General features: G+C 46.5%; 1 protein-coding gene across 1 annotated transcript; it reads left to right on the top strand.

Annotated features, from left to right (window-relative positions):
- The first annotated feature begins 417 nt into the window (after positions 1 to 417).
- On the top strand, positions 418 to 9255 carry LOC139404839 (exopolyphosphatase PRUNE1-like). The gene is made up of 8 exons (XM_071147371.1): positions 418 to 640; positions 3911 to 4015; positions 4118 to 4320; positions 4491 to 4675; positions 4788 to 4946; positions 5105 to 5199; positions 6543 to 6701; positions 6865 to 9255. Exons 1-8 carry the CDS (start codon positions 602 to 604, stop codon positions 7249 to 7251), a joined length of 1332 nt encoding a protein of 443 aa, XP_071003472.1. The 5' UTR covers positions 418 to 601; the 3' UTR covers positions 7252 to 9255.
- Positions 9256 to 9984: the final 729 nt, after the last annotated feature.

The following is a 9984-nucleotide window of genomic DNA, read 5'->3' as shown; positions in this document are numbered from 1 at the left end:
GAGACAGATATTTCACTGGGTGTTTAAATGTGAAGCATCCGCTTGGCGTTTCCAATCACTACCAATGAAACATTTGATCTCAATACAGTTTTCTGTTCCCAAAACTGGAATATGTTATGAACAGAGTGGACTAGGGTTTGTAGACTTTACCCTTTGCAAAAGTTATTGCACACGCGCACTTCAGAGTAGGCGTTCCCTGGCGGAAATATGAAGATAACGCTAGAACGGGCCAATCGTATTTGGCTCTGCCCCCTTCTTGCTTGGTCTGCCCACTATGGCCCATTTGTTCCCATTGGAAACGAGAGGCTGTGGTCCATCTTGGTTTAGTTAGAAAAATCTTTGCTACAACCAGTCTCTTTGAAACTACCAGTTTGTAAACCAATATTTGATACTACACTACCCATAATACTACGTCCCGTCTTTGAACGTCACGTCAGCCCAAGACGAGTCACGCACGACTCTTGGGCATTAACATTTCAAACTTACAGTGCAGTCTTTTTATTCCTGAGACGTGCAGATACAGCTAACGTTAGCTATATGCAACAAAGACAACTAGAACACTCTAATTTCAGACTGTCTTTACGTAGTGCATCCGATAACCATGGATATATTTTTAAAAAGCTGTCGCAATGAACTGAAGGTAGGAACATCGACGGTTTCTGGTGGTCGCGCCGTTTTCTTGCTTTATCCATTTTCAATGTTTAGTTTGTCTTTACGGCTAACGTTAGCTAGTTATGTAGTCTTCTAAATAACTTCGACATGTACATGTATGATGAACAAATTAAATTAGTGGGGTTTTCAGAGATATCAGGAGAAAGCTAGCTAGACATTAAATTCCGACTAGATCAAGTCGAAAGACTTGTCATTGAAAAACAGTAGGGCAATGTGACAGCAGCCTGCCGCATGGTCCCGGTGTTGCTTGTGGGCTCGTGCATGCGCATCAAATTAGATCAGACAGACAGTTGTCACCGTACACTAACTACATTTGAACTGTACTGTACATAGACTGTAATTACAGCTAGCTAGTTGGCTAGCCAGGCAAATTGAGCATTGTCACGTGATCACATAATTGTGTTAAATGTAACTCATACACTGCTTCATTATGTTGCATGATATATTGCATTAATATATTTCAGTGATATTCAAACAAATATAATTGTTCAATTGTAATGGGCCATGAAAGTACATTTCTTGTAGGGTCAGCTGCCTGTCAGGTGCCTGTCAGGTGTCAATATGCCCACGTGCATTTTTTTGCTTTGCATATCTGCCACACTTACAGTTAGTTACACGATGGCTTTAATTTCAGGGTCTTGATGTCATGCTCTTGACCTTAAGTGAAAAGAGCACTGTTTGGGTTCAAAACAAGCCCTATCAAGATTAGTGAGATCAGATGGTGTTTATAGCGCCTCAGAGCGTCACACCTTATTTACTCGGTGTTCAGTGAGGGGGAAGAGAAGTCAGCACCAACACAGATGTACTATCCAGTGTGTACATGGGGAGGCTGGGTTGAGAGAGAAGTCTAATGGGAACTGAAAGACAGGTGAGGTGCATTTCAATAGTTAACAGTGGCTACCACTCCTTCTGCATCAATCTGAAAACATAACGGACAGATGAGACTGGGTTATACCGTGGATAGATGAGACTGGGTTATACCGTGGATAGATGAGACTGGGTTATACCGTGGATAGATGAGACTGGGTTATACCGTGGATAGATGAGACTGGGTTGTACCGTGGATAGATGAGACTGGGTTGTACCGTGGATAGATGAGACTGGGTTGTACCGTGGATAGATGAGACTGGGTTATACCGTGGATAGATGAGACTGGGTTATACCGTGGATAGATGAGACTGGGTTGTACCGTGGATAGATGAGACTGGGTTGTACCGTGGATAAATGAGACTGGGTTGTACCGTGGATAGATGAGACTGGGTTGTACCGTGGATAGATGAGACTGGGTTGTACCGTGGATAGATGAGACTGGGTTGTACCGTGGATAGATGAGACTGGGTTGTACCGTGGATAGATGAGACTGGGTTGTACCGTGGATAGATGAGACTGGGTTGTACCGTGGATAGATGAGACTGGGTTGTACCGTGGATAGATGAGACTGGGTTGTACCGTGGATAGATGAGACTGGGTTGTACCGTGGATAGATGAGACTGGGTTGTACCGTGGATAGATGAGACTGGGTTGTACCGTGGATAGATGAGACTGGGTTGTACCGTGGATAGATGAGACTGGGTTGTACCGTGGATAGATGAGACTGGGTTATACCGTGGATAAATGAGACTGGGTTGTACCGTGGATAGATGAGACTGGGTTGTACCGTGGATAGATGAGACTGGGTTGTACCGTGGATAGATGAGACTGGGTTGTACCGTGGATAGATGAGACTGGGTTGTACCGTGGATAGATGAGACTGGGTTGTACCGTGGATAGATGAGACTGGGTTGTACCGTGGATAGATGAGACTGGGTTGTACCGTGGATAGATGAGACTGGGTTGTATCGTGGATAGATGAGACTGGGTTGTATCGTGGATAGATGAGACTGGGTTGTATCGTGGATAGATGAGACTGGGTTGTATCGTGGATAGATGAGACTGGGTTGAACCGTGGATAGATGAGACTGGGTTGTACCGTGGATAGATGAGACTGGGTTGTACCGTGGATAGATGAGACTGGGTTGTACCGTGGATAGATGAGACTGGGTTGTACCGTGGATAGATGAGACTGGGTTGTACCGTGGATAGATGAGACTGGGTTGTACCGTGGATAGATGAGACTGGGTTGTACCGTGGATAGATGAGACTGGGTTGTACCGTGGATAGATGAGACTGGGTTGTACCGTGGATAGATGAGACTGGGTTGTACCGTGGATAGATGAGACTGGGTTGTACCGTGGATAGATGAGACTGGGTTGTACCGTGGATAGATGAGACTGGGTTGTACCGTGGATAGATGAGACTGGGTTGTACCGTGGATAGATGAGACTGGGTTGTACCGTGGATAGATGAGACTGGGTTGTACCGTGGATAGATGAGACTGGGTTGTACCGTGGATAGATGAGACTGGGTTGTACCGTGGATAGATGAGACTGGGTTGTACCGTGGATAGATGAGACTGGGTTATACCGTGGATAGATGAGACTGGGTTATACCGTGGATAGATAGTCGGCTCGGAGATTTGAACCAGCAACGTTTCGATTACTGGCCCAATGCTCTTAGTTGCTAGGCTACCTGCTGCTAGGCTTCAGGCTGTAGACTGGCTAATTGTCACATGACCGGCTTTTGTTATCGCAACAAGCTGTCTCTGTTAGCCCCTAGGTCTGGCACCCATGACTCGTGCTGCTGTCACAGACGGCCATGCTCTGGGAAAATGAAACACCCTACTTGTTTCTCAACTCCACATTAAAAACGTTCAACAAAAACATGTAGTGGAGTTAGCAGGCCGTGATGTAGCTTAGCCATTACATCACAGTCTGCTCTACTGAGGTCATTGATGGAATTAGCCTAAGGCTATTTGACAAAGAGCTAGCCAAAGCCTTCAGGCAGGGGAATGAAGTCAGCCCTTAGCTCATCCACTTTAGGCTACACTGGGATCTGCCATTGACCCTTCAGAAGGCTATTCAAACAGTGTCCAGGGTTTTACTCTAGGATGGGGGACATTGTGCAGAACCGACAGTAGCTAATCTCCTGTGATCAGCATCATCATGACGTGCATTGACATTACAACACACACACACAACCTGTCCACATTGCACTGTCCACTCACTAATACACATCTGATTGCCTTTGAAGGCTCATTATAAGAGTAATGGATAGACTGACCTGTATTTTCTCATGGTAAATCCCCTCATAGGAGTTGGATATTCTTGTGACTGTATTCATCCCACTCTCCCCTCCTCAGGGGAACGCAGAGGGCAGCCCAGGGTTCCATGTGGTCCTGGGGAACGAGGCCTGTGACCTGGACTCCATGGTGTCAGCTCTGGCCTACGCATACTTCCTGTTCAAGGTGAGAGTAACCCACCCTCATCTTTTGGACCCGACCCATGTGTTGAGAATGGTTCAACAGAGCAAACGTCAGGTGTTATAACACCTCTCTCTCCCCTCCCAGACACTTGATTCTGGGAAAGTTCTTCTTCCCGTTCTGAACATTCCCCGGCAAGAGTTCCCGCTGCACACGGACAATGCCTTCCTGCTGAGAGAGAGTGGCCTCTCCCAGGATGACCTGGTGTTCCGGGACGAGGTGGACCTGGGGAGTCTACACCGGGCCGGCCGGCTGGACCTCACACTGGTGGACCACAACGTGCTGCCCAGGTAAGGGTCAACCGTGACACCTTAACCTCTGTCCACTGACAGTCATCCAGGACGTAAACACTTCCCCATGTGATCATCACCTGTATCTCTATAAAAGCAACACTGACCTAGAGACTCCTTGAAATAGCTTGACTAAAGTCCCTGACTGACTGTGTGGCTGTCTGTTGCAGCTCTGACTGTGATCTAGAAGAGGCGGTGTTGGAGGTGATCGACCATCACCTCCTGGAGAGGAAGCCCTCTCCCTCCTGTCCCGTTACCGTGGAGACGGTGGGCTCCTGCTCCACCCTGGTGGCAGAACGGATCATCCAGAAAGCCCCTCAAGTCCTCGACCAACAGGTGGCCCAGCTCTTATATGGTAACCAGAAATATAACTGATGTATGTGGAAATCATGTCAGTATTAAGTGAACTATGCCTTTAACTGCATCACTGTGTGACGAGACTGACATCCTGTTCTTTGTGATCACAGGCACCATAGTGTTAGACTGTGTGAACATGGCCCCAGAGGCAGGGAAAGTCACCCCTAAAGACAGCCAGTACGCTGGCCTCCTGGAGACTCACTTCCCCAACCTGCCACCAAGGGGCGTCCTCTTCCAGTCCTTGCAGAATGCTAAATTTGACGTGTCAGGTAAACACCCCAGGATTAATACCTGAAGCTCAGCCTTGTGGATGTGGTTTTTGCCTCTCAGATTAGAACGATGGGCATCCCATGATATCAATGCCATGTTTAAGTATGAAGGAGAGGGAGACCTACAATGTTTTTTGCTCGTATTCCCTTGTTCTCAGGTCTTACCACAGAACAGATGCTTCTGAAAGACATGAAGGTGGCATCGGAAGGAGATTTAAAACTGGCAGTCAGTGTGATATATATGACACTGGAGGTGGGTGTGCATCTTAACTATTCAATATGTGATACAACACAAGGTTACACGTACTACTGGTGGATAATAACATGGTTCAAATACTATCATGTACCCAGTTCTACTGCAGTATGCCATCCCACAATGCACGTTTCACCTATGAATTCTTTACAGAATCTCACTTCAGATCTAAACTGAACACAGTCCTCAAGTTATCAGAGCCTTTCCCCGTGTTACTGCCTGACACACCCTTCAGACACATCCCTGTTGTTACTGCCTGACACACCCTTCAGACACTTCCCTGTGTTACTGCCTGACACACCCTTCAGACACTTCCCCGTGCTACTGCCTGACACCCTTCAGACACTTCCCTGTGTTACTGCCTGACACACCCTTCAGACACTTCCCTGTGTTACTGCCTGACACACCCTTCAGACACTTCCCTGTGTTACTGCCTGACACACCCTTCAGACACTTCCCTGTTGTTACTGCCTGACACCCCCTTCAGACACTTCCCTGTGTTACTGCCTGACACACCCTTCAGACACTTCCCTGTGTTACTGCCTGACACCCCCTTCAGACACTTCCCTGTTGTTACTGCCTGACACACCCTTCAGACACTTCCCTGTTGTTACTGCCTGACACACCCTTCAGACACTTCCCTGTGTTACGGCCTGACACACCCTTCAGACACTTCCCTGTGTTACTGCCTGACACACCCTTCAGACACTTCCCTGTGTTACTGCCTGACACACCCTTCAGACACTTCCCTGTGTTACTGCCTGACACACCCTTCAGACACTTCCCTGTGTTACTGCCTGACACACCCTTCAGACACTTCCCTGTGTTACTGCCTGACGCACCCTTCAGACACTTCCCGTGTTACTGCCTGACACACCCTTCAGACACTTCCCGTGTTACTGCCTGACACACCCTTCAGACACATCCCCGTTGTTACTGCCTGACACACCCTTCAGACACTTCCCCGTTGTTACTGCCTGACACACCCTTCAGACACTTCCCTGTGTTACTGCCTGACACACCCTTCAGACACTTCCCTGTGTTACTGCCTGACACACCCTTCAGACACTTCCCCGTTGTTACTGCCTGACACACCCTTCAGACACTTCCCTGTGTTACTGCCTGACACACCCTTCAGTCACCCAAAATGTGAAGGTGGGATGTTTCACCTAGTTCATGAAGATCACCCCCCCACATGTCCAATCAGGTGGAACCACCCACAAGTAAAAAGACAAACCCTGTGCCTGTCTCTTCATGTCAACTTATAAAGGGACTCAACAGCTGCATTTGAGTTTATACTGAGATTCACAAACAAACTGTAATACCTCTATGTTGTCCCTCAGGCTTTTCTACAGAGACAAAGCTTACAGCAAGAGCTCTGTGAGTTCTGCCACAAGCACAGCTACAACCTGGTGGTGGCCATGACGATCTCCTTCAACGATAACAAGGAGCCCTTCAGGCAGCTGGCCGTCTACAGCTCCAGCACCCTCTACAGGGGGGAGGTAGGAACTACACCATCCCAATCAAACATGATCCCATAGAGTTGACTATCTAGAGTTAAAGTAAGTCATTATGAAGAGTTGATAGTAAGCTTTGGGTTGCCAGGGTTGTTTTTTACGGTGTCTATTTTATATGATCAACTGAATGGTCTTTGTTGTCCTGCAGATGAGCCAAGCCTTGGAGCAAGCCCGGAGCCCCAGTCTGAGCCTGAGTCCAATGAGCAGCCCTTACTCGGACATCAGGGCTTACCTCCAGGGCAACACGTTGGCCTCCAGGAAGAAGGTGCTGCCCATCATCAAGGACTTCCTGAGGGACAGGGAGCGAAGAGAGGTGCATTGTGGGACCCTAGAGGAGAGTTACGAGGTACCACAGCAACGAGCGTGCACTGAGGACGCTGGGATAGAGGAGGACTCCTACTTCCCCCCCACCCCTATGAACAGTCTGGTGGAGGGCTGTCCCCTTGACAACGGACTGCCAAAGATCAGCGCTGAAGCTCTGACGGAGAAGTTCAGCAAGATGGCCAGCGAAGAGGAGAACGCAGGGGGACTCTGATGTCACTCACACTCCTGGTGGTCAGCGGAGCACCCAAGCTCACTAACCTGTATAACAGCTGGATGGCCAGAGTTCTCGCAACAGGATTCAGACCAGTCAGTACAGATTGTTTGTGACTGTGCAGGGTGTTGAGCTCGGCACAACATTGATCCGCTGGGACGAGGACTGGGAGGCACACTGTTCCCAATCCAGAGGAGTAAACAATCCACTGGCAATCATATTGGAGATGATGGAAATGCATTGAAAATATTAGTGACACCCGTGCTTTACGTTAGTGACACCCGTGCTTTACGTTAGTGACACCCATGCTTTACGTTAGTGACACCCGTGCTTTACGTTGGTGACACCCGTGCTTTACGTTAGTGACACCCGTGCTTTACGTTGGTGACACCCGTGCTTTACGTTGGTGACACCCGTGCTTTACGTTGGTGACACCCGTGCTTTACGTTAGTGACACCCGTGCTTTACGTTAGTGACACCCGTGCTTTACGTTAGTGACACCCGTGCTTTACGTTAGTGACACCGTGCTTTATATGGGGGGAGGGAGTTCCTGAGTGGCGTAGCGGTCCAAGGCACTGCATCTCAGTGCTAGAGGCGTCACTACAGAACCTGGTTTGATTCCTGGCTGTATCACAACTGGCCGTGATTGGGAGTCCATTGTCCCAGCGTCGTCCGGGTTAAGGTTTGGCCGGGGTAGGCCATCATTGTAATATGAATTTGTTCTTAACTGACTTGCCTAGTTAAATAAAGGTTAAATAAAAAAATATTAGTGACACCGATGCTTTCATCCTTGAATGGGAATAAGACATTTAATTGGGAATACTCCCAGTTATGTTTCCGGGAAATAGATTTTGCTGTAGATTTGAGAAAATAGATCCACTCTCTCTCTTCTCCCCAAGAGTGTGTGTGCAGCCTAGACTAGTGTGTATATGAACATTTTTGTGATAGATGCCTAAACCAATATGTGGTCTGCTTACTAAGGCAACAGGGATCTTGATCCAGGAGGGCATTGAATGTCTCTACTGTAACCAAGAAGCTTGATCTTGACATCTAGGCACTGTGCCCTATACTAATATGTATAGGAAGATCTTTGTGATAGATGCCTAAACCAATATGTGGCCCCACTTTATTTGTCTAGCTGTAGATAGTCTAGCTGTAGATGGTCAAACTATCTGTTGATAAGCAACTGCTTACTAAGCTTAGGGTAAGGGTTAATAGTTAGAGTTGGGGTTAGGGTCAGAGTTAAGTTTAAGGTTTGGTTAAGGTTGGCGTTTAGTACATAGTTAGTTGAAATGTGAAATGGACTGTCCAAATGAAGTGTTACTCTGCATGATATGCAGTGTTGATTTGACATAATTGATCAGCAGTTTGACGTTGAAGTGAAGAGTTTGTGTTGAATAGTTATTGCTAGAGATAGCTAGACATTATTCCTTGACTGTTTTATTGATAATAAATCAGTTTTGAATGTTCTTCTGATTCAAAACACCATTATAATACTGTATCTTCCCCAAATGAAAGATTTTGTATACTGCAAATGTATGTAAACATAATGTATTTAAGAATTATCTGATTATATGCAATTGTATCGCACGAAGATACAGTAACTTCCGTTGGATTGTGTTGAAACACTTGGTACCAATGATATTGCTGATGTCATGTTAATTTGAATATAATATTTTGAGCTCTTATCTGAAACTAGGACTCCCCAGAACCAAGGTACTTCCAGGCCTGATGTAGTCTAATTAAATGACTGTTTATTTCATTAAATGCTCTAAACTGATGAGAACAGATGAGATGTAGCCATAATCTGCACTGAAAGGTAGAGTAGATTTCAGTCAAGGTTAGACCATTAGCAGATGTTATGAAGGACAATCAAGTGAAAAATGTCAGTTTGACCTTTTTAATCATTTGGAAACCAGCTGACTAAAGTTTTACAGTTAGAAATGTAATGGTTTCACCTGAAATGTTGAAAAGGATTTAATAGTATTAAAGTTTCTTATCCTGTTTTGTCCATGTTATTTCAACTCAGTATTTGTGATGGGGTGATGTTGGGACCATGGAGGTTCCTCCCAGTGTGGTATCTACTGTCTACCTTCCTCTAGAGTTTGGCCTTATCCAAATGTTCATACTGCTTCTGTACCACACTGGGGTTTATGTTGTACCGGAAGGGCACACTTATTTTTTACGCACAAAATAAATTAGGCAACAGGGGTCTTGATCCAGGAGTGCATTGAATGTTTCTACTGTAACCAAGAAGCTTGATCTTGACATCTAGCCACTTAGCAAGTTAGCAAACCAAATGCATAGCAGGAGCCCTGCGCTGGATATCATGGATTTCTTATAGTTCTACATGTTGCAACGCGGCAGGCCCTGCGAGGTGCTGGTGGCCCCAACCCAAATAATGGTATTGAAAATCATGCCGTTGGTATTTTCCTAAATACCCTGGTATAAACGGAATATCGCCCAAGCCTACCTCCCTATTGTCCTTAACTCCTCCCTGACTGGGAGAACTGAGGCACATTCAATGGGATGCAATGTTTAGAACACTGCAGATAGAAATGAAATGTATAGACTGGACAAGCCTCCATTATGCAGAGTACAAATGTTTCTGTTTATTCTATGCAGTGCATTTCTATCTGCGAGGCTCTAGCTAAACATGTTTCAATCTGCCGACTAAGCACCATAGCTGCCCAGGTGAGCTTAGCCTTAGGTAATAGGGAAGCAACCACAACA

The sequence above is a fragment of the Oncorhynchus clarkii genome, unplaced genomic scaffold (assembly GCF_045791955.1).
Source record: "Oncorhynchus clarkii lewisi isolate Uvic-CL-2024 unplaced genomic scaffold, UVic_Ocla_1.0 unplaced_contig_10955_pilon_pilon, whole genome shotgun sequence".
Taxonomy (NCBI): domain Eukaryota; kingdom Metazoa; phylum Chordata; class Actinopteri; order Salmoniformes; family Salmonidae; genus Oncorhynchus; species Oncorhynchus clarkii.
Note: the sequence above shows the minus strand (reverse complement) of the source record. Positions and strands in the feature narration are given on the sequence as shown.

Excerpts from the sequence above, each read along its gene's own strand:
- LOC139404839 (XM_071147371.1), top strand. The coding sequence starts at position 602 with ATGGATATATTTTTAAAAAGCTGTCGCAATGAACTGAAG. Across the intron at positions 641-3,910 it reads GCTGTCGCAATGAACTGAAG|GGGAACGCAGAGGGCAGCCC; the intron begins GTAGGAACATCG and ends TCCCCTCCTCAG. Across the intron at positions 4,016-4,117 it reads ACGCATACTTCCTGTTCAAG|ACACTTGATTCTGGGAAAGT; the intron begins GTGAGAGTAACC and ends CTCCCCTCCCAG.